Raw genomic sequence first — 24,845 nt, 5'->3', positions numbered from 1 at the left:
AGCTCAGGGCCATTGAAAGCATGACATCGAAACCATTTATTGCCTTTAAATGAGGCAACACGAGTCCCCCAGCCAGTTGTTGCAAAAACAACTCAACCTTGCTCAATAGGGAGGACACCAGAAACCTGGGCACAACCCGATCCACCCATGGAAGGAGAAAAGGAGGATTCTGAAGAAGAGAGCTGTATGGGCTGGTTGTGGTCATGGGAAGATATTGGAGCCCCCCCCTGCATTAGATGTTGAGGTGAGGCTTGAACAGCTGAGACCAAATGCCCCTGAGGCGATACTTAAAGCTTGGGAATGGGGGGGAAGCCCTTAGAGAATCTGAGGCAGATGAGCAGTCTGGGGAGCTGTCGGGACAAGAGGAAGTACTGTTAGCTCCAGAGGCCCCAGGGCTAGAGGAGGCTACAGAGATAGACCCAGTTATTCCACCTGCTACACAACTGCCAGAGTTAGATCATGGGCCTCCAGTCCCGGAGACTCTTGGAGGTGGAAAATCATGGGAGTATGACCCTCATATTATCGCCGAGCCCAAAGTACAGAGACCAAGAAGGGTGATACACCCAATTAAAAGACTGACATACGATGCCCTAGGGCTTAGGCCAGAGCACAGAAGAAGTAATACTCACTGCCAGGCAAAATTCTGATACCTCAGATTCTCTGTAATTATCTTTCTTACTCTTTGAGGGACCAAAGAATTTTGGGGGGGGGAGTGTGTTGGAGTGTTTGGCAATTTCTATTTGGCTGATGGCTGATGTCTCATGTTAGATTCTATTGCTCTGCTATTGTTAGCTGTAAGTTTTTCTGCAAGAGATTTTGAAGTATTTTTTCCTGAGTGGATTTTGCCTGTAGCATTCCTTTACTTATAAGGGAGGCTGCCTTAGTCGGTAGCCAGTACTTAATACTTTTTTTTTCTTTCTTAAGTGCTGGCTGCTGGCTCCTTAATTTTCCTTTCTAGCCAGTAGCTAATTCTTAAAGGGGAATGCACCTTTTAAAGCTAGTTCACTCAGCAGCTTGTCTTTTCTGTCTCTGGAGGCTTTTCCTTGTTTGATAAATACATGGAAGAGGGAAAATATCGGTGGTGGTGGTCATAAGTGTGAAAAATGATCATAAGTCATTTCAGTGCAATTGCAACTTTGAACAGGTTTTTTTTTTTTTTGGTCATCAAGTTTTTGACACCCTGCTAGATGGTACTCGAATATTGCCATATCCTAAAAGTGATGCAATCGGTGAAAAGGTTGAAAAGCCCTGTGATAGAGGGTGGTGCATGACTTCTGGATGCCCAATATGTCCAACAGTTGTTTCAACTGCTTTCAAAGTCTCTACCTTGGTTGGAATGTATACACTGAGATAGCCGAAGCTGTAAGCGATCCCACTCTTTATACAGCACCGGAGCTACCTTTGATGGGTCAGTGAGTAGAACCTCTCACTGACCATTTTTTAAAGCTCTTTCAAACAGGCCACAAAGGGGGTCTTCTGCCTGGTCTCTTTTCAAGTCTTTTTTAGTCAGAACAAACATACCCTCCACCCTAACTTGGATGGGGTTACAGTACAATTTAGGAACACCTGCAGTAGTGACCCCTACGGCTTCCACCCCAATTACTCCTCGAGCTTGGTGCTCAACCCCCTGATACAGCACTTGAATGCCATCAGAGGTCAATCGGACCCATTCTCCAACATATGCCTCTGGATCATGAGGTCTCCTCGACAGGGCATCTACATCCTTGTTCCTCACCCCCAGGTGGTATCTCAGGCTAAACTTAAATCTGGAAAGGGCAGCTACCCACCGATGCCTTGTGGCATTGAGTTTTGCAGTTGTGAGCAGATACGTAAGTGGGTTGTTGTCTGACTTAACCTCGAACTCTGCCCCATATAGATAGTCCTTCAATCTATCTACCACCGCCAACTTAAGTGCCAAAAATTCCAGCTTATGGGTGGGGTAGTTCTTTTCAGCTAAAGTTAGGCCCCTACTGACGTATGCAATGGGCTTCAGATGTTTGTCATGTTCCTGATACAGTACCCCCCCAAGAACATCCCGACTAGCATCATGCAGTTCGTATGGCCGGCTAGGATCTGCATAAGCCAAGATGGGGGCATTTGTAAGCCTCCATTTCAGCTGGTCAAAGGCTTATTCACACTGCTCAGTCAACTCCGCTGAATAGATTCTCGAGACTTCCTGGGTCCCTTATTTTGAATGGTCTGATTCAGACAACCTGAGGCATCCTCTACCTCTTCATTCTTTAACAAATCATTAAGAGGACGAGCTATCTTTGCGAACACTTCAACAAACCTCTGATAGTATGAGCAGAACCCCAAAAACGATTGCAATTCAGCCACATTTTGAGGCCTAGGCCAGGAAACAACAGCCTCAAGCTTAGCAAGGTCAGTTGATACCCCGTCTGCAGAAACAACATGACCCAAATATATAACAGATGGTTGATAAAATTGGCATTTTTCTAATGACAGGGCCCTTGTATAAATACCCTCCACTTGTACTGACACCATCGGCCCACCAGCTGTTTAGGAATTTTGGCAGTGAGAAGCACAGCATCTGGTTCAACAGTCCGTACTTGAGTCCCCAAAGACTGTTGCTGGGGCCCTGTCGCTCTGACTTCAGAAGGTTCTATGATATGGCGGTCCCTTGCTAAGGATGATGCTCCCATCACCCCTATCACCAATGGGGACTTTAGGGGAAGCCCACTCCCAAGAGTTGGCACCCAAACCTGCCCTCGGTCATCCCTTTGATTGGAGCTAGCTGATATTACCGGGCACCCAGTTGGCTCCCTCACTGGGGCCCTCAATAGTTTTCCCAACTATCCTGAACTTCTATACAGTTTTGTACAAGTACGCCTATAATGTCCTACACCACCACAGTTGTAACAAATCACCTACCTTTCCAAATTATCAGCCGAGGTAGAATGGCCCATCCCCCCACTGGCTGGCCCGGCCCGACCTCCATTTGGAGATGGACAACCCATTGCTGTCTACGAGGCCATCATCCTAGTTAAATTTGATATCTGAGCTTGCATAGTTCTCAGTCGATCATCATCCTCTCCACCCTTCCTCACTCTGGTGCCTGGGGACCATCCTGATGATAAATCAGCTGTGACCTCTTTGGCCTCCTCTACGACCTTGGTCGCCCTAACTCTCCTTATGAGCTCATGATACACCCAAATGTTCCCTTTGGCTTCAGTCTTTATTTGATTCCAGACTGGATCCAAGGCTAAAGCACCCTGGGAAAGTTGCTCCATCCAGGCTTGCTCCACTTCAGTTGGATCCAGCCACCCCACCTTCCACAACCTGATATAATAATTTGTTCAATCATCTTATATACTCAGACAGCCTTTCACCTCTCTTTTGATACATATGATTAAAGTGAAACAGTAAGCTGAAAACTGTTTTGGCAGACCCAAATTTGTCATGCAATAGGGAGAGGTAGTCGCGCATAGTAAAATGCCCTCAGCTCAATGTTAGACTTCTGATAGCTTCTGCAGCAGGGCCCTTTAAGCTTTCTCTGACACTCTGCTTTTTTGTGCATCTGGTATATCCCATTCTTCAACTGGTTGTACTGCCTGCTCCATCCAGGTTTCACATTCTTCTTCCCCCTCTGGTACTGGTTGCATCCCTGAGAAAATACGTAGTTTCTTATACCCTGCCCCCACACACTAATTGCCAGTCAAGTTTTGTATGGAGATCAGACTTCCCCTACCCTGCACAAACTCTGCCTCTGGTGCCCCTACAGTAAACGAAGCACGTGTCTCCCTTTTCTGGCCCAATGGTTTAGCCAAGAACGTGGCCCAAACAGTTGGGACTGTCACCCCTGCCCTAATATCCTCAGTCCATTGAAGGCTCTCAACCTGAAAGCACTCCGGAACATTTTTCTTCCACTCCAACAGAACATAGAAGTGGGCAATGTCCCGGTCCACCCTTATGTCCACCACATATACCCTCTGGTCCGGGACAAGAGTCCTCAATGTCTGTAGAATTTGCTCTTCTGGCCAAACATCACCAGGGACATCAATTACTATACTCGACTTTATCTCACTATTCTGGTCCTCACACCACTTAGTAATGGTGGTCAGGTCCATTTTGTTCACCTCATAACCCTACGTGAGACCACTTGACCCCCCCCTCCAAAGGGGAAGACCGGACAGGAAATCCCGGATGAGCCCCCACATGTAGCGCCACCTCCGTAGGGACCGCTTAAGTCCAGGGTCTCCTGACCTTCCCTCCAAGTGGCCACCAGCCCAAAGAGGTCTCTCACGTTGGAAGCCTCTGCCTAACAGGGCATGTAACGTGGTATTCAGTCATGATCGGCAGCCACACACATGGGGCGGTGATGGCCGCTCTCTCTCTCAACAGTGGCTCACTTGGGATGATGATAGTTGATCTAAGGCAATAAGAACTTACAGGGAAGATGGTAATCAATCTCTAATGACAACAACTTGCCCAGAACAATGTTAATCAGCCTCTGGTGATGGCAACTTGCCTAGAACCATGGCGGTCAGTCTCTGGTGACAACAATTTGCCTAAAGCAATGGTAACCAGTCTCTGGTGGCAACAACTTGCCCAGAACGATGGCAGTCAGTCTCTGGTGACAGCAACTTGCCCAGGACGATGTTAATCCATCTTTGATGACAACAATTTGCCTAGAACGATGGCAACAAATCTCTGGTGATGGCAGAGGCCTCCCATGTCCGCTCTCCTTGCCCCTCTCTGACCTCACTCCATGTAATCCCTTTTTATCTCCCCCAGCTGATCCTATGAAGAAAAAAATCCCTTACCTCCCACTAAAGGATGTATGTCAAACTCTTCCCTAACTCTCCCTCTGCCTAACTTACTCCAACAAGGGAAAGGAATTAAAACTCCCCAAACTACCCTCTCTCCCTAGCTTCGTCTGGCCTGCCCACAACAAAAGAGAAAGAAACAATAAAACTTCATCTTTCCCCATCCCCCCCCTCTCTCTCTTTGCCTGGCCTGCTTCAAGCAAACAGCTCCAACCAGCCACTCTCACCCTCTCTCTCTCTCTCTGCCTGGCCTGCTTCCAGCAAACGGCTCCAACAACTACTTCTCACTCTTTCTATCCCTCCCCCTTTCGTCCGGCTTGCCTGTAACGAAGCAAAAAAAGCAAATGTGAAAACCCCAGCTTCTTACTCTCTCTTCAATCAGCTGGCTCAGAATGGCAAGCTCCACCAAGCCTTCTCTCTTCCTCCCTTCTATCGGCTTCCTCCTCCTTTTTCTTCCCTCCTCCAAGCCACGCCCTGCCGCCAGACCCATGGCAGATGCCGGAGCTCTTCATCTTCCTGCCTAATTGGCAGGGCACCTGCAAAGCCTCTCAGCTGGCCCCATTCTCACCCTAACTCCGCTACATGTATAAAAAGCAACTTCAGACTTGAGATAAATTTTTAATGATAAATTACTCAGTTTTCTGAAGTCCTTTTTGTCTCAGAATCCTGGCCTTATGTGTTTTAGTTGAAAAATTATTTTTTTGTATTTCAAACTGTGATGTCTGTAAATGTCATCTGGTTCTGTCATTCATTATTGCAATGTAATTCATGTAGTCATTAGAAGGCTTTTGCCTTCTAATGGAGGTCTGGGAATATTCAGTTCAATAATTTGCATTCAATCAGAAGACTTTAAATTAGGCCTTGCCAAGATTAGAACTTCCCAATAGAGCAGTTTCAGGATAACATTAGCAGATATACATAGATAGGTCAACGTAGAACATACATAGAAGGATCTGTGTGGGCATTACAGGAAATTGGGATGTCATATGCTATACCATTCATTATTTTTCTATTATTTGTGATTAACCATCAAATACTTAGTGCATTATTTCTGCTGCAAATTGGACAAATAATTTTTCTTGGTATATTCATTTAACTTTTTCTACCCTTGCCATTTTGTTTAATTCAGCATTTCCCAATCTAATGTTTGTTCAGACACGTGTGGCTTCAGTTCCCCAAATTCTCAGCCAGCATGGACTTTGATTAGACTGAGCTAGGAAGCAATGATTGACTGACTCAATTAGATTGAGTTGAGAGAAGTCTAAACTCTGCTCACCCAATAAGATCCGTGAATGAATTGGAAGTCTGATCCACTGTTGTTGGTAAAGCATGCCCGTTTATGTTATATGAGCAATCTCAGCACTGTTTATTTTTATTCTATAGTTAGTTGAAATATAGATATAATTTTCCAAATGCTAAAAGTATGGATATAAATTCCAGGAACTGCAGTGAACCAACACAGCTTTCTCTGGAAATAAAAATTATGTAGGGAAAATATGTTGCAAAATCTTCCATATTTGGTATATCTGGTATTTACAAATTGATATATTTTGAAAGAAAACAAAAAGAAAATGGGAGAGATTAGTTGAGAAGAAGAGAATAGTTGAACTTGAAATCACTTCAGTAAAAAGTAATATTTTTCAGTAGTTTACACAAAACTTGTACTTTTAATCCACAATGCTTTGGATTTAGAATTAGTAGCAAGCAATTCAATAGGAAAATTGCCATTGAATTCCCAAGTTTTAGAAATTGTAATCATACTGTATAGCAGTCTGTTGGTTTTACAAACCATTTCCAGTGTTTATTTGACCCAAGTCATATTGCCACTAGAGTGTCTTCCAGACATGGTAATCATGACTGTGGGGTCTTCTTTTTAATTGTTCCTGCCTGGTGGGAAAAAGTTGCCTAGGTAGAAGTACAAATGCGGTATATGAATTAATTCTGAGAGAGGAGTTTCAGGGGGATGGGATGGGACAAGGCATAGCTGGCTGCTAATGTTTCCTCCAAATTTTCCTGGTAAAAGAACAGAAATAGGAAGGTGGGCTGGGAAATTAAAAAAGTGTTTTGAAGAAGCTGGCCAGGAATTTGAGAAATAGATCCAACATTATATTGTTTGTTTCTGGTGGTGTAATGGACTGTATTAGTACATTATGCCATAGATAGCTATAAATTGTGATATGATGTCAGCACTACAATTCTCCATTTGGCCCTGTACACTTATAGCTAGCAATGTATACGTGAGGTATCAGTAATTTGGTGATACATTTGACAGAAATGTCCCAAAGGTGCTTTTTCAAGAGGCAACTGGTCTTTCTTGTTTTTCTTTGAAGACTTTTTGCTTCTTATCTAAGAAGCTTCTTCAGCTTTGACTGGATGGTGGGGAAGGGAAGGATTTATATTCCTTGCAGACAGCTTGTCATTTGCATTATTTTAGAGAGTTGTTGAGATTTATCTGATCCCCAGGGTCACCTGACTAGTGCAAATGGGTGTGGAGCCTTCTTGCAACTGCTGAAAGGACTGTGTTGTAGACTGGAGATAGATGATGTCATATGCCTCCCCCTCTGTTGAAAGAGGGCTGTTTAATTTTGACATAGATTGACCCCTTTTTCAAACCAGTGGTCGTCTCTTTCCAAAATGTGGACTTTGCTTTCTTCAAAAGAGTGGCTTTTGTCTTTTATTATTATTATTATTATTATTATTTATTGCATTTATATACCGCCCTTTCCCTGAGGACTCAGGGCGGTTTACAGGGAGTTAAAAAACAACTATACAAAAGTTAAAACCCAATTTAAAAAATATTAAATCAACCCTGTACTATTAAAAAACCCCAATTAGAATGAATATCTCCTCAGCCTGGGCCCGAGAGCTCAAAGAGCCAGGTCTTCAGGCCCCGGCGGAATGATCGGAGGTCGGGAGCAGTCCTCAACTCCACCGGCAGCTGGTTCCAGAGGGCAGGCGCCCCCACTGAGAAGGCCCTATCCCTGGGTCTCACCCGCCGGCAATCTCTTACCGGCGGGACCCTGAGCAGACCCTCCCTGTGGGAGCGCACTGGGCGAAGGGCGTTTGATGCCGGCAGCAGGTGTTCCCTCAAATACCCCGGACCCAGGCCATGTAGGGCTTTATAGGTGATAACCAGCACCTTGAATTTCACCCGGAGGGCAACCGGAAGCCAATGCAGCTCGCGGAGTAGAGGTGTAACATGGGAGTATCGGGAGACCCCCATTACAACTCGCGCGGCCGCATTCTGCACCAGTTGAAGCCTCCGAGTGGTCTTCAAGGGCAGCCCCATGTAGAGAGCGTTACAGTAGTCCAAACGGGAGGTCACAAGCGCATGAGTAACTGTGCGTAGGGCGTCTCGGTCCAGATAGGGACGCAACTGGCGCACCAGGCGAACCTGTGCAAAAGCCCCCCTGGTCACGGCTCCTATGTGATCTTCAAAATTGAGCCGTGAGTCCAGGAGGACGCCCAAGTTGCGAGCCCTATCAACGGGGGGGTAACACCTCACCCCCCATCGTTAGAGGTGGAATAACTTGGTTAACCCAAGATGCCGATATGCACAGCCACTCAGTCTTGGCGGGATTGAGACGAAGCCTGTTTCTCCCCATCCAGACCTGAACCGCCTCCAGGCACCGGGACATCACGGAGAGGGCATCGCTGGGTTGGTTCGGGGTGAAAAGAAAAAGTTGGGTATCATCAGCGTACTGGTGATACCCCACCCCGAAGCCACGAATGATCTCGCCCAGCGGCTTCATATAGATGTTGAACAGGAGAGGCGAGAGAACCGACCCCTGAGGGACTCCACAAATGAGAGGCCTCGGGGCGGATCTCTGCCCTCCCGTCAACACCGACTGCGAGCGGCCCTGGAGGTAGGAGGAGAACCACCGTAAAACGGTGCCTCCCACTCCCAACCCCCTGAGACGCCGCAGCAGGATACCATGGTCGATGGTATCGAAAGCCGCTGAGAGATCTAATAGGACCAGGACAGAGGAGCAACCCCTGTCCCTTGCCCTCCAGAGATCATTCACCAGCGCGACCAATGCCGTCTCCGTGCTGTGTCCGGGCCTGAAACCCGATTGGTACGGGTCCAGATAATCAGTTTCCTCCCAGAACAGAGGGAGCTGATGCGCCACCACACTCTCAACAACCTTCGCCAGAAAGCGAAGGTTGGAGACTGGACGGTAGTTGTCTAAAGCAGCCGGGTCCAAAGCAGGCTTCTTGAGAAGGGGTCTCACCACCGCCTCCTTCAAGGCGGCAGGGAAGACACCCTCCTTCAGAGAAGCAGTTATTACTGCATGGAACCAGCCTCGTGTTCCCTCCCGAGCCGCATAAGCTAGCCAGGAGGGGCACAGATCCAACAAACAGGTGGTGGTGCTCAGTCTCCCCATGATCCTGTCCACATCATCAGGGGAAACAGGGTCGAACTCAGTCCAGATAACGTGCTCAAGACCGCCTGATTCCTCCACATCAGACTCTGCCCAGTCAGAGTCCAGGCCGGTCCGGATCCGAGCGATTTTGTCCGCCAGATGATGACTAAACTCCTCGGCTCGTCCCTGCAAGGGATCCTCTCTCACCTCCTGGTTAAGGAGGGAGCGAGTCACCCTAAACAGGGCTGCTGGGCGATTATCTGCGGACGCGATAAGGGCGGCAAAGTAGTTAGACTTCGCCGTCCTTATCGCCGCAAGATAAGACCTTATAAAGGTTCTTAACTGCAGTCGGTCGGATTCGGATCGGCTGGATCTCCAACCGCTCTCTAGGCCTCGTCTCCGACGCTTCATCTCCCGGAGCTCCACAGAGAACTATGGGGCCCAACGGGATCTGCGCCGGGTCAGAGGTCGCATGGGTACAACGCAGTCAAGTGCCCTGGTGGCAGCCGTTTCCCAGGCCTCCACCAGAGCATCGACTGGGCTGTGGGTAAGGGTGATAGGTATAGGCCAGGGGTCGGCAACCGGAAAAAGGCAAAGAGCCACTCAGAACCGGTTCCGTCACAAACACAAAAAAGTGGGAGCCGCAAAATGTGCGCGCGCGTGCATGCACGCACGCGCATGCGCAAAACAAGGCAAAACGTGCACCAGCCCTGCCCCCATCCACCTCCAGTATGGATGGCTCTGCCAAAAGAAAAGCAGCCGAAGCAAGCCTCCCATTGAGAGAATGGGGCGGCGGAGGCTTGCAAAACGGCGGATCCAGCCTCTGCCGGCAGACACGCTTGCAGAATGGCGGATCGAGCTCGAAGGAATCAGCTGCTGGTGGGAGCGAGGCGATCTGTGCGGTCCCGTGACAGCCAGTCGGGCAAGCAACGCGAAGAGCGGCAGGGCTTTATTTTTGCACTGTGGAGCTCCCCCTCCCCTTCCCCCCAAACTCCCCCTCCCTCCCCCCCACTTCCCAGAGCTGAATACAGGGTATTAACCGGCGGCGGAGGCTTGCAGAACGGCGGATCCAGCCTTTGTTGGCGGCGGAGGCTTGCAGGCGGATCGAGCCTCCGCCGCCGACAGAGGCTGGATCCGCCATTCTGCAAGCCTCCGCCGCCGGTTAATACCCTGTATTCAGCTCTGGGAAGTGGGGGGGGAGTTTGGGGGGACACAATAAAAGTACGATACATCAATAAAAAGATCCAATTTGATTTTTCCCCCCCGCCACACACACACACACACACACACACACACACACACACAGGTTGGAGACCCTCCGACGTGGCTTGGGCACCCAGAGGCTCCCGCTGCCCCCTTTTCTCCACCGGGCGAGAGAGGCAAAACGTGCACCAGCCCTGCCCCCATCCACCTCCAGTATGGATGGCTCTGCCAAAAGAAAATCAGCCGAAGCAAGCCTCCCATTGAGAGAATGGGGTGGTGGAGGCTTGCAAAACGGCGGATCCAGCCTCTGCCGGCAGCGGATCCGCCGTTTTGGAAGCCTCTGCCGCTGGCAGAGGCTCGATCCGCCGTTTTGCAACCCTCCGTTGCCGGCAGAGGCTCTATCCGCCGTTTTGCAAGCCCCGGCGACGAGAGGGAAGGTGGGGAAGCGCGCACAGCCCCGGCGACGAGAGGGAAGGTGGGGAAGCGCGCACAGCCCCGGCGACGAGAGGGAAGGTGGGGAACCACGCACAGCCCCGGTGACGAGAGGGAAGGGGGGAAGCGCGCACAGCCCCAGCGACGAGAGGGAAGGGGGGAAGCGCGCACAGCCCCGGCGACGAGAGGGAAGGGGGGGAAGCGTGCACAGCCCCGGCGACGAGAGGGAAGGGGGGGAAGCACGCACAGCCCCGGCGACGAGAGGAGCCAACGGGGGGCGGGCGGGTGAAGCGCGCCTTTCGCTCGGCGGGGCTCTCAGCCCCGGCGACGAGAGGAGCCAACGGGGGGCGGGCGGGTGAAGCGCGCCTTTCGCTCGGCGGGGCTCTCAGCCCCGGCGACGAGAGGAGCCAACGGGGGCGGGCGGGTGAAGCGCGCCTTTCGCTCGGCGGGGCTCTCAGTCCCGGCGACGAGAGGAGCCAACGGGGGGCGGGCGGGTGAAGCGCGCCTTTCGCTCGGCGGGGCTCTCAGCCCTGGCGACGAGAGGAGCCAACGGGGGGCGGGCGGGTGAAGCGCGCCTTTCGCTCGGCGGGGCTCTCATTCCCGGCGACGAGAGGAGCCAACGGGGGCGGGCGGGTGAAGCGCGCCTTTCGCTCGGCGGGGCTTTCAGCCCCGGTGACGAGAGGAGCCAACGGGGGGCGGGCGGGTGAAGCGCGCCTTTCGCTCGGCGGGGCTCTCAGCCCCGGCGACGAGAGGAGCCAACGGGGGCGGGCGGGTGAAGCGCGCCTTTCGCTCGGCGGGGCTCTCAGTCCCGGCGACGACAGGAGCCAACGGGGGGCGGGCGGGTGAAGTGCGCCTTTCGCTCGGCGGGGCTCTCAGCCCCGGCGAGGAGAGGAGCCAACGGGGGGCGGGCGGGTGAAGCGCGCCTTTCGCTCGGCGGGGCTGTCAGCCCCGGCGACGAGAGGAGCCAACGGGGGCGGGCGGGTGAAGCGCGCCTTTCGCTCGGCGGGGCTCTCAGCCCCGGCGACGAGAGGAGCCAACGGGGGCGGGTGGGTGAAGCGCGCCTTTCGCTCGGCGGGGCTCTCAGCCCCGGCGACGAGAGGAGCCAACGGGGGCGGGCGGGTGAAGTGCGCCTTTCGCTCGGCGGGGCTCTCAGCCCCGGCGACAAGAGGAGCCAACGGGGGGCGGGCGGGTGAAGCGCGCCTTTCGCTCGGCGGGGCTCTCAGTCCCGGCGACGAGAGGAGCCAACGGGGGCGGGCGGGTGAAGTGCGCCTTTCGCTCGGCGGGGCTCTCAGCCCCGGCGACGAGAGGAGCCAACGGGGGGCGGGCGGGTGAAGCGCGCCTTTCGCTCGGCGGGGCTGTCAGCCCCGGCGACGAGAGGAGCCAACGGGGGCGGGCGGGTGAAGCGCGCCTTTCGCTCGGCGGGGCTCTCAGCCCCGGCGACGAGAGGAGCCAACGGGGGCGGGTGGGTGAAGCGCGCCTTTCGCTCGGCGGGGCTCTCAGCCCCGGCGACGAGAGGAGCCAACGGGGGCGGGCGGGTGAAGTGCGCCTTTCGCTCGGCGGGGCTCTCAGCCCCGGCGACGAGAGGAGCCAACGGGGGGCGGGCGGGTGAAGCGCGCCTTTCGCTCGGCGGGGCTCTCAGCCCCGGCGACGACAGGAGCCAACGGGGGGCGGGCGGGCGAAGCGCGCCTTTCGCTTGCCGGGGCTCTCAGCCCCAGCGACGAGAGGAGCCAAGGGGGGGGTGGGCGGGCGAAGCCCCGGCGACGAGAGGGAACGGGGGGGGAAAGAAGCAGATCTACTTACGTTTTACTTCTTCCTCTCTTCCTCCACTCTGCCAAGTGCAGTAAAAAAACAAAGGTTTGTGGGTAGCCCACAAACGGTTTGTGGGTGGTCCCACAAACCAACCAATCAATTTAAACTTTTCAAGTTTTTTTGTGAGAAGTTTAAATTGATTAAGTTTTTTTAGTACCACTTTTTTTTTCAAGAGGGAGGAGGCCTGGGAGCCGCATGGGACGGCTCAAAGAGCCGCATGCGGCTCCGGAGCCGCGGGTTGCCGACCTGTGGTATAGGCCCAAGCGCCCTCTGGAATCGATCCGGGTCCATTAGGCGCCTGGGGCGGAACCACCTGGTCGGTTCCGCCGCCCAGCGGCGGGGGGTGGCATGACGGAAAACCAGCCTCAGGAGGTGGTGATCTGACCATGACAGAGGGGTGATGGACGGGGAGCCCCCTCCCAGATCATCCAACTACTGTCCAGACAGGAATACCAGGTCGAGAGTATGATCCCCCACATGAGTCGGGCCCTCAATAACCTGGGTCAGGCCCATGGCTGTCATGGAAGCCATGAACTCCCGAGCTAGCTCCGACGACCCTCCCAGTGACGGCAGGTTGAAGTCACCCAGGACTATAAGCCTGGGGAACTTCACCGCCAACCCTGAGAGGGTGTCGAGCAGCTCAGGCAGGGCTGTTGCCACACAGCTGGGCGCCAGGTATGTAAGCAACAAACCCAACTGAACCCGAGAACCACATCTCAAGCGGAGGGATTCGCTCCCGGCCATCTGGACAATGGTGGCCTCCCGGGGACACAAAGTCTCCCGAATAACCACTGCCACCCCACCACCCCTGCCCTGAGCCCGTGGCTGGTGCAGCACCCGGAAACCTGGCGGGCATAACTCGGTGAGAGGCACCCCTCCCTCCGAACCCAACCAAGTTTCCGTGATGCACGCTAGATCCGCACCTTCCTCCTCGATCAGATCATGGATGAGGGGAGCTTTGTTAACTACGGATCTAGCGTTAAAATAGACCAACCTGAGCTCAGGGGCCTGATCACCCTCATCCCCGGGTAAGAGGGTGCTAACCGGAGGGTCGGAGCGCGCCACCGCTCGGAGATAGCGGGGGCGCAATCCCAGGTGTTTATATGGCCCTCCGCGCAAACACCTGCTGCCATTCCCTATCGCCGTGGGGATTTGAAGCCCCACCCCCACATTCCCAGAACCAGCAGCCACCCCCCCCCGACCCCGTCCCGTCAGGACCTCTAACAGGTCCAGACTGAGTGCCGGTTAAAGATTCCCTCCCTACCCTCCCCTCCCTCCCCCTCCCTAACCTTTTAAAATAACCGGCTAAAAATTTTATCAGGGGCCTCTTAGCACGTCTCCACTCGAGGCCCCTAGTTAAGCCCAGCCACCTCTCGGAACCCCGGCAATTGGGTCCGTCATCAAGGGGAATGTTAGAAAAGAAGGCTGGTCGTATCCAGGAGGGAGAAACCCCTCTGAGGGCGCACAAGTCCGATCCAGAGTACTGTACGCGAGCCATAAGATGGAACTGTCCATATGAGCCATTGTTCACAAATGGGGTCAAAAGTTGTTAAGCTGATGAGATGTTAGTTCAGATGTAAAAAAAACATTAAGTCCGGAACGTGTCTTCATCCAGCAGTCTGCCAGTCCGGCTCTGCTCTCACCTGAGCCGGTCCAGACAAGAGCCCATGACTGTCCTCTCACCTAGCCATGAAATCCAGCCTGGGATGGATAAGGGCAGCGTTGCTGGGGAAGCAAAAGTCCACCTTGCTAGTCTCTCACACCAGCAGGGGATTGATAGCCAGTCCAGAGCCGCCCTCTCACCACGGCCTGTCCTAGACTCCTTCCGGAACATCATAGGGAGGTCACGGGAACAGGAGAAAAAATGTCCCAAATCCTGTTCCAGCATTTTAAATGCCGATGGACTTCTAAAAGGTGGGTCAAAGAGGCCATCTATGTCAAATTGAACAGCCCTCTCTCAACAGAGGGAGAGGGGTACATCATCTATCTCCAGTCTACAACACAGTCCTTTCAGCAGTTCCAAGAAGGCTCCACACCCATTTGTACCACTCAGGTGATCCTGAAGACACAGTGGCTTCAACAACTCTCTAAAAGATTCAAATGATCAGTTGTCTGCAAGGAATATAAATCCTTCCATTCCCTACTATCCAGTCAGAGCTGAAGAAGCTTCTTGGATGAGAAATGAAATGTCTTCAAAGAAAAACAAGAAAGTCCAGTTGCCTCTTGAAAAAGCACCTTTGGGACAACCATGACCTGGATGACTGAGAATCTCCATAGACATTTGACAGAAGTGTTTTAAAATAAGCGAACAGAATACTATTTAATTAGGATATAAGAATTATAGAGACTTTAATAGTTAATCTATTGTAGAATAGAAAGGATGGGAAAATCCATTTGATTTTAATTTTTATATGAAGCTGCCCAGTCTGAGCTTTTCAAACCTGTATTTGACACGTGTATCGAAATCCTTTTCCCCCCCAGAATTTTGCAATATGGTACAAAAGAGATATGTGAGATGGCAGCCATATAAATATGATAAATAAATAAAAGTACAAGTAGAAACCATGTATTGCATTTTTTGTGTAACCCTTTTTCTATTAAATAGTTGTGATGTTACTATATGTATGTTATTACCTATGCATCTATTATTTGTGTTTACATTGGAATTCACACTCTGGCAGAAAAAGCAACATTTACAAAAAACTTACAAAATTACCTACTTTGTAAGTTAAACACATTTATAAAAACATTGTATTGTTTCTTATTTGGCTTGTGAGTATATGTTTGGAAATGTGAAAACATAATTTGAAAATCCTATAAATGCTTTTAGGCCTAATTCTACTTCACATATTTAGAAAAAAAGCTATGTTGTCAATGCCTGCATTTTGTTTGAACTGTCTCATTTATCGGAATCATGACATATGTATTTCATCTCCTTAATGAAGGTAGAGATATTGCCAGTTCTTCTGAAGGTTTTATTGCATTTGTGCTATTCAGTGTTTACAAATGGAGATAACCAGTTTTCAAATATTAGAAGGAATTCCCCCATCCTTATACAAGAAATGAAAATAAGGCAGAAGCATCTTCTCCCATCATTGTATTTCCACATTTAGAAAATTTTGCTTGACTAAATTCTGTTCTAAAGCTGTTAATGGCATGGGAACTTGTCAGAAATTTCACTTGATATCCATCAGTTCCACTTAATACTGGAAAATGTAATAATTAAACAGTTAAGGATATGAACGTGATTAATATTTGACCTTTTTCCATGTAAGGACAAAGTAATTTATGAAAAATATTTATGAGAATAATGGGGCTTTAACATATGCTTCAAAAAAGCTCAAAATGTATTTAATTAAAATAAAATGTTTAAATAATTCAGGGCTAGGCTTGAATAGGTAATTTTAAAAGGTGATTAAGATATATTGATTTTCATTTAGTATAAGGTAAAGGTAAAGGTTCCCCCACACATGCGTGCTAGTCGTTTCCGACTCTAGGGGCTGGTGCTCATCTCCGTTTAAAAGCCGAAGAGCCAGTGCTTGTTTGAGGACGTCTCCATGGTCATGTGGCTGGCATGACTAGACGCCAAAGGCGCACGGAACACTGATCTAATAGTATTTCTTTGTCTTTGGCTGTTTTGGTAGGATTTGTGAACTTGAAGAACTGGGAGAGCTGTCCCCTTGCTGGGAAAGTCTTCGTCGGCAAATAGTCACTCAGTACCAAACAATTATTCTGACCTATCAGGACAACTTGACAAATCTTCATCAGTATAAAGGTAAATATTTCAGACCTATTTTTATGATGGTTTCAAAATCACCAGCTGTAGATAATGTTGCCTTTTTGTTAGAAGAAGATTGCTGTTTAACTGTACTCTTCATACAGACACAATTGCATACATTCATAGTAATTTTTCTGTTTACTTATATCATTTGGTTTCAGCAGGATGGGTATAAGAAGGAATGTGGAATCTTGTTTACTATCCATGCCATCCATACTAGTTTTCTTTGTCCAGGAAGATTGGAAGTGGATATAGAAGAATAATTCTATAAATACAAGGGCAGTTTATGCATTCAGTATGAATAAAAGGCAGAGCCTTGGTGGAGCAGTGGGCTAATGCCTCCTTAAGTAACACCAGCTGCCTGCAATTAGTGCAGGTTCGCATCCCACCAGGCTCAAGGCTGACTCAGCCTTCCATCCTTCTGAGGTAGGTAAAATGAGGACCCAGATTGTTGGGGGCAATAAGCTGACTTTGTAATAATGCCGCTTAGGGGGTGTGTGAAAGCCCTAATAAGCAGGCATATACACAGAATGAAGGCTACTGCTAAGCTTGTAAGCCGCCCTGAGTCTTCGGAGAAGGGCGGGATATAAATGGAATTAAAATAAAAATAAAATAAAAATAAATAAAATATAAGCACAAAGTAAAATAGTAATGGATCTAGTTGCTACAAAAAAAATCACTAAAACATTTTGAAATGCCATTAAAAGCAAAACAACAGCAGATATCTTTATGTCAAAAATAAATCAGAAATGAGTCTGTTAAGGTGGAGGAAGAACAGAAAGAGCGCTATGAATCATACTGGGATTTGTAGCTTACAAAAATTGTGCCTTTTTAAAATAAATAAACAATTTGTTTTACTTTTTTAAATTGCATTTTCTTATTTTTTTTGCATGAAATTCTAATCTTTAAACAACAACACCTTTCTGCTAAACTAGATAGAGCAGGAACAGTTACATGAATGTCTTTACAATATTGGACTTCTTCAATTTTACTTAAGAAAAGAGGAATACAAGTAAGGGATGCTGAACATTATAATAAAGTCTACTACTTTTCATTATACTGCCAGTTTTTAAACACACTTTGCCCATTAAGGCCACTTCCGGTATTGGAGCGCAGTTGAAGAAGAAATGGTTGGACAAAATACTGTAACTGTAAGGAGTGATTTGGACTTGCCATTAATGTGGCTCTTTTGCTGTTGCAATAAAAGTCCAGATTTTAAAAAGTCTGGTTTGTATATACTGGGACAATGTTTTTTGGTATCTGGCCTATGTATACCACTACACTGAATTTGAAATTAAACACCCATGATGTGAGAGCAGTGAAGACTCAGCTTTAATTCGAGGACTTTGACAAAAGTGTTTCTATTGGTAACTTCTCATCTAGGCAAGGCCTAATTTAAAGTCTTCTAATTGAACACAAAATATTGGAATGGGGCTGAATATTCCCAAGCCTCCATCATTGTCCCAATATATATAGACCTGAGTCTATGTTGTCCTTGATATTTAGCCATTAATTATACAAAGTGATGGATGTCAGGTCTGATTTGTCATTTAACTGGTGATTCTGAAGGTATTTTCAAATTTTATTTATTTGAGTTTGATAGCTATCTACCTCTAAAGGATAGGGTGACATGCATCATATGACTTAAAACAATTTAACAGAATTAAAAGAATACAAAATAAATATATATGGCACCAAGGAACACTATTACTATAGAGCCAAATACAGCCAGAACCCTACCATACTCGGGGCCCTAGATCCCGGGCTTACAACCAAGTATTCATGACCTTACAAAAAGCCAAGAGGGTTGAGGTCATCCTGCTATCTTAAGGGAGAATATTCCAGGGGCAGGGGCTGTGGCAGAGAAGGCACATCTCCAAATTGATAGCTTTTGCCAGGTTGATGAAAATATTTATCCTAAAATAAGGGAAAGCAGCAATAACAAAGGAAAATCAAGAGATGGAAAGGCTTTGCAGAATGAACCTTAAAAGCAACACATCAAGGATGGATGAGTATTGTGGCAAAGAAATGATTTGTTTGCATAAGCTTTAATCCTGTAAAATCCCAGAGCCAACATTTTATAATGTTAACATTTCCAAATAAATGACAATAAAATGGTATGCCCTTTTACAGAATTAGGATTCACAGCAAAAAAGTGTTATTTTTTTGTATGTCCTTTATTAGTCAGCATTCAAACATTTTCACACTTCTTTTAAAGGACTAAGTTGAAAGTATGAAATTTGGCAAATCTTTCCATTTATCCTCTAAATATTTAAGCCTTTAAGATGTAGCATTGCTATTATGTCCTGAATATTTTTTGAAAAAGTCTTAAAGTATTCTAAAATTATCTTCATGCTTTTACCATCAGTTTTACAAAAATATTCTGCATGTCTGTAGTCCAAAATGCTCTATAGACAGCACTAAAACAGTATCTTAATGGTATATTTTCTCTATTTGCTTTTTTGAACATATCAGTTACATTTATTTTTCCATCAAAAAGGTATATTGGAAACTCTTGTTTAATGCGAAAAGAACCATAGGCCATATTCCTATTGCATTTCAAGCTTGGAAAACATCAGAGAATGAACTATGACTGCAATGAACAATTCAGTGAATACAAGCACAATCACTAGCACTAATGATATTACCTAGTTTGGGTAATGAAACAAACAACCAAGCTCAGAAACCACCAAAGACTCCATAATTCAACCTTCTTTTCTATTGGAAACATAATTATGTAATTTGAGAGACTGTAATGGTTATTAGCTACAACATCCTGAAGCCAGTCTACTTTCTTTTAAACAAAAAATAGTTTTGAACAAGTACCACCAATATCTCAGGGGCTGCCACAAAGAAGAGGGAGTCAAGCTATTCTCCAAAGCACCTGAAGGCAGGACAAGAAGCAACGGATGGAAACTAGTCAAGGAGAGAAGCAACCTAGAACTAAGGAGAAACTTCCTGACAGTTAGAACAATTAACCAGTGGAACAACCTGCCTCCAGAAGTGGTGAATGCTCCAACACTGGAAGTTTTTAAGAAAAGACTGGACAACCATTTGTCTGAAATGGTATAGGGTTTCCTGCCTTAGCAGGGGGTTGGACTAGATGACCTCCAAGGTCCCTTCCAACTTATTATTATTATTATTATTATAACAGTTTCCCGTGGGGATCGGAATTGGAAGCATGACTATTCATTCTGAATTGTGATTAAATAAAGGAATTACAATTCTGATCTATTTATCATTTTATTATTGTTCTTTATGGTCACTTTTCTGTTCATTAATTATATTTCTGGGACGTGAATATACAAAAATTGATGTTTTCCAATTCATTTCTCCAGGACCATCATTCAAAGCTAGTAGTCTGAAGAGTGATAAAAAGCTTGAATTCATGCCCACAAATTTACACATACAGCGAATGAGAGTTCAGGATGATGCGGGATCAGGTATTGTTATGCTTCTTAATACATTTTAAATATATTAGCAAGCTCAGTTCACCACGTGTGAATCTTTGTTTTTCATTAGCAACATGCTATATACAAGTTTCAGAAGAAGAAAAGTCTTTAGAGCCTAATGAAAATTAAGCCTATCTGGTATATTTCTGAAATTGAAGGATCAAGAAATGGAATATGTTCTTCACTGGCTAAGTCCCTAAGTATGCTTTGTGCTGTGGCAGAGCCCACTTGTTGTTTCTTTTTTTTTTAAAGAAAACATATTTTTTTCTGGTCTTGTGCTTCTTTTGCCCATGCAAGTTAGGTGGCCTTTGTTCTTGATTCTCTTGGTAGCAGGGTAAAGAAAATGAGAGAGTTGGAAAAGGTTTTATATTTTGTTTAGAGGTTTGAAGCATGTTGGATATTTTCTGGTTAGAACAAGTGGCTTGTGTTGTAAACTGATAAATGAAGAAGGTTGCGAACTTTTAACCACCAAGGAATGGACACCTGAACTTGGTAGGAAATCTTGGGATTTTAAATGAGAGGTATTGATACTACTTGGCATTTTCCTCCGCAGTGATACTAACTGTGGCTTTCTGTGGCCTCTGCCATTTACAAATTATATTATTCTGCTTTTCATTGGAGGGAAATGGAATATCCCAGAAAAATATAAATTGTCTTCTTATTCAAGTGATAAGAATCCCTGGATTAAACTGTGCTATTTTAACACATCTTTTTACAGTATAACAAAATTGAAATTTTTGCCAGAGTAGGCCTCTAAAAATTGCAAGTACTTTCCAATGGAAGAAAATCACCAGCTTTACAAAGAAATGTTCGTAGTCATCTTCTCCATTGAGCACCTTACAGAGAAGTACAGGCTGATTTAGAATGTCTATCCTTAGCTGTTGACTGTCTTCATGAAATAATATAAATTTCTCTTACATAATTCTCAGACCAAATGAAGAATGTTCTAATAGTTACATTCTTGGCAGGTATTGTTAAACACAGGGAGACTGTCCACATGACTAGGAATCTACTCAGTAATCAGTTCTCACATCTTATGGTTGTGTATTTCCAGTGATATCCTGTGGCCTATAACAAAAATGCAAGAAATGGGACAGTCTTACAGTTCATATATTATTGGATCCTGATATAATTGATATAAGGAATTTCCTGTACTAGAAATAACTGATGCACGAATGTCACTTTGTACTAGATTTAAAGATAATTTAGTGCAATTCTCAGAATTTCTAAAGAATTTATAAGCTTTATAGAGAGTGTTGTTGGTTCTTTAAAATATGGTTGTTGGTTTCTTTGCATATTTGCATTCTAAGACAAGATGACAGGAATTCTCACTGCATCTTTTTCCCTGTCATTTGTAATGTTTAGATGAGAATTATGACATTGTAACTATAGGAGCACCAGCAGCTCACTGCCAGGGCTTTAAATCTGGAGGTCTGCGAAAAAAGCTGCATAAATTTGAAGATGCAAAAAAACAGTAAGTGGCATGTTGAAAGCACACCCTTTTTGTGACTCTAATTTTGTAAAAAAAAACAATGCCATTCCTTCTTTTCTCTTTTATCCATACATAGAAAGTTTCAACCAATTAGCAATTAGAGATGCCTTATGTGAAGAATTTAGAAGAATGATTTCCCTTTTTAAATTAATCAATGTATTTCAGCTTTCAGTAGATTTTTCTATTTAATCACATATAACAATTTATGAACTATGCATTGGTCCTTGGTGGGGTTAGGGACTTCCCTTGAAATTTTGTCCAAAACTCTTTGATCTGAGTTGCTAAATTTTGAAAGAGTACTTCCTTCCATGTCCCTCTGTGTTCCTGGTTCTGTTGTTTCACCACCACCACCCCATTTGAAGATCTTTTGGGACACTACCTCAAGAGGGGGAAGCACATTGGTGACCTTGTCTGAATTTAGAAATAAGGAGGGTTGGCTTTTTAGTACTTGAATGAGAGACTGGCCAGAAAGAACCAGACTGTAGGCTAAACTAGGAATTTTTCTTTTAAGAGAAACATTTTTGAAGAAGGCAAAGTTAAATAGTTTCTTCTGTGTGCCTTCAAATAAACCATTATTCAAGAGCAGACCGAACCTTCTCCTGCTTTACGTTTCTCCTTTTTTGCTATTGAGATGGATGATTCCATGTTTATTTTTGCAATTTTGATGATGATGATGATTCTGAGTGGCTTACAATTAAAAAAGAAAGAAAAACACTAAAAAGAAAAACAGGTTCATGTTACCATGTGCAAGCTGTTGTTTTCATGGTTCTAATCCTGTGAGCTGCTTTCAACAGAAACTATAGTATAAAACTGAAGTGGTGTATGTCCATAAGAAAAGAGAGGAAGAGAAGTCTAAAACACCTGTAGCCAGGTGTTATGAGATGTACTGTATAAAGCATTCCCATATGATGTTACCCAGAGGTGGTGGCTCTAGTAGTCAAAGCCATAGAAGAAGGAGGAGGTCAAGTGGATAACCTTAATAGCTGGGAAGCTTTCATAACTGAATTTCATATATGAAATTATTTGAAACTTGAAAACACTCTTATGCAATTTTCCTACAGATGTAAAGGAATTTAAAGGATGCAGCAGTGGGTTCAAAACAAGTCATGTGGATATACTAGATATTTTCACAGATTTGAAATAAGTGCTAGTACTGCTGTTGCAGTGAGCAGAGGAATTAATTTAGCTTTTAATTTTATCTTTTTGGATATCAGAGATTTTAACCAACTATAAGAACATGCAAGCACTGAAACCACTAAGCTTGTCAAACATTAATAACCTGCAGATTCTGTTAAAGTTCTTTGCTAAAGAAGGTTGAAGAAAAATATCCTGGAAGATTCTTAAAGGCTTAAATGCCATATTGTATCATGAATATATCATTTTCTATTATTTTCAGGAGTAGAGTCATCCTGCCTTAGCTATATTGCCTTTATATTCTTAATTTAAAAATAGGGAATTCACAGGAACAAAATAGTTGTACACTTCTAGACTGATGTTTTGTTGCTTTAAATACTGCCAAATCAGATATAGTTTTCCACCCACAAAACTTGGCCAATAAATAATGATATTCTAAGTAAGTCAGAATTAAATTTAGGCTGACACCTCCTATCTGCACTATTTTAGTTTCATATCTTAAATCACTTGCTTATTTTTAGTCTGTGTTACTTGCATCACTTTTAATAATAGCTACAGAAACAAATATGTCATCTACCAGGCAATGGGTAAATTTTCCCTTAGAAGGATCTTATTTAGAAAAATCACAATGTACCTATTATTCGATAATTCTTCAAGTAACTTGGTTGCCATATTAATTGCTTCTATTAAAAATAATCAATATAGCTTTTTAGATAAGCTATGCAGATCTGTCTGCATATTTTGTCTTTTTGACATCTTGTAATATATATCATTTTTGTATCCCTGTGTTACATAGTGGGCAGTGTGACCATTTTTCATATCCAGTGAAATTCTATTCTGAGATCAGTTAGTTCTTTGTTATGGTCAATGACCAGAATTCCATTTAAAAAGCTAAAAATTAGTTTTTTAAAAAAATGAAAGTAGACAAAGTAACAATAGCAAAATTATTAGTAAGATTCATTACAGCAGGATTTACTAACAGTAAAATGTGACTATATCCAAAGAAATTTAATCATATTGATAGGCTTGTAGCAATTGTACAAAATATAATTCTGAATATTTGTTTGAGATACAGGTATCAGAATTGAACCAGGGTGAAGCTTATATATTGACAATTTTATATTTGTTCTTTTTTCTTTTCATTTTTTTTTTGGCTTGTGTGTAATTCTAGTTCTGTTGTTTTATTCTGAAGCTTGTATTTTACACACACACACACACGTGTAAAAATATAACTAAATAAACTAGTTATTTGGCTAATAAGGGGGATATAAAATATCACCCTTAAATGACCATGCATTTTTATGAAATAGGGATTCTGAAATTATATTTAGGTGTAATATTGTACACTGTTGTTTATTTGATTTGTTGCAATGTATACACTATTGGAATGTGTGTGCTTTTAATACTAAACACACACCGTTGGTGCAGAGTAGTTTTTCTCACCTTTGGGCAGGTTTAAGATCTGTGGACTTCAACTGCCAGAATTCCCCAGCCAGCCTGAGGAATTCTAGGAGCTGAAGTTCAGTCATCTTAAAGCTGCCAGGGATGAGAAACATTCCTGCAGAGTGCAAATTTGTGCTTTAATATTACAGACATCTCTTACAAAAATAATCTTTTTTTTGAGTCCTGGAAATTGCTCATGCATTACTGAAACATCAAGGTTTCTATTAAAAAAATTACAAATAAAACAGAGATACACTTTATGTTTCAGATATACTGATGATACTTAAGAGTAATTAGGTAGTAATTAGCTGGCTTGGACTTACCACCCCTTTAATATCGATGACTAAACTATTTTACCTTTGGAAGATCATCTTGATAGATTGAACACAGGACTGGGATCTCCATTTTATATTAGATTTTAAAACTGTAGGCACAGTTAGATCATTGGTGGTAGCTTTACCATTTATTGGTTGGAGAATGAGATTAAGAATCTCTGAAGGAATGGCAAAAGGCAAGTCAGGGAGGGACTTGAATTCATTAAGGTATGTGCTGAATGTCTCATAAAAATAGCTATGTGTTCTATCAGCTATAAATTTTTCTGTGGGGTCTTATAACATTCTAGGAGACATCTACCATTTTGTGTACTTTTGTTTTCCTCATCTACTTGATACAAACACAACATTATTACAAAATCTTAAAGCAATTAACATTTACCTAACATCATTTGGCTTTTGGTATTTGCTAACAAATTAAAGGCTAATTTTCTTTTGGTTTCTTTTTTTTAGCAGTTTTGAGGAAAGTTGGTGAGTTTTCTATTTCTGAGTTGGTAGCACAGCTTTCTTCCTTTTCTAAAGCAGACAGTGTATCAACAGAATGTGTTTTATGTTTGTATCCTGACTTTGCTAATTTGCTTCATTAAATAAATGTTTATTGAGGTATTTCATAGGCATG

General features: G+C 45.1%; 1 protein-coding gene across 6 annotated transcripts in view; it reads left to right on the top strand.

Annotated features, from left to right (window-relative positions):
* The window catches only part of INPP4A (inositol polyphosphate-4-phosphatase type I A), a 146,699-nt gene that overhangs the window by 80,823 nt on the left and 41,031 nt on the right, over positions 1–24,845 (top strand). For 5 of the 6 annotated variants that reach the window (XM_081326593.1, XM_081326596.1, XM_081326591.1 and 2 more), the window contains 4 exons: positions 16,240–16,370; positions 19,712–19,816; positions 21,191–21,299; positions 24,680–24,697. In XM_081326593.1, the coding sequence (XP_081182719.1) occupies positions 16,240–16,370; positions 19,712–19,816; positions 21,191–21,299; positions 24,680–24,697 (363 nt within the window). The remainder of the gene's footprint in view (positions 1–16,239; positions 16,371–19,711; positions 19,817–21,190; positions 21,300–24,679; positions 24,698–24,845) is intronic. The other variant, XM_081326594.1, reaches the window with a different exon arrangement.

The sequence above is a fragment of the Vipera berus genome (assembly GCF_964194415.1).
Source record: "Vipera berus genome assembly, chromosome: 4".
Classification (NCBI taxonomy): domain Eukaryota; kingdom Metazoa; phylum Chordata; class Lepidosauria; order Squamata; family Viperidae; genus Vipera; species Vipera berus.
This window is presented reverse-complemented; position numbering and strand designations above follow the sequence as displayed.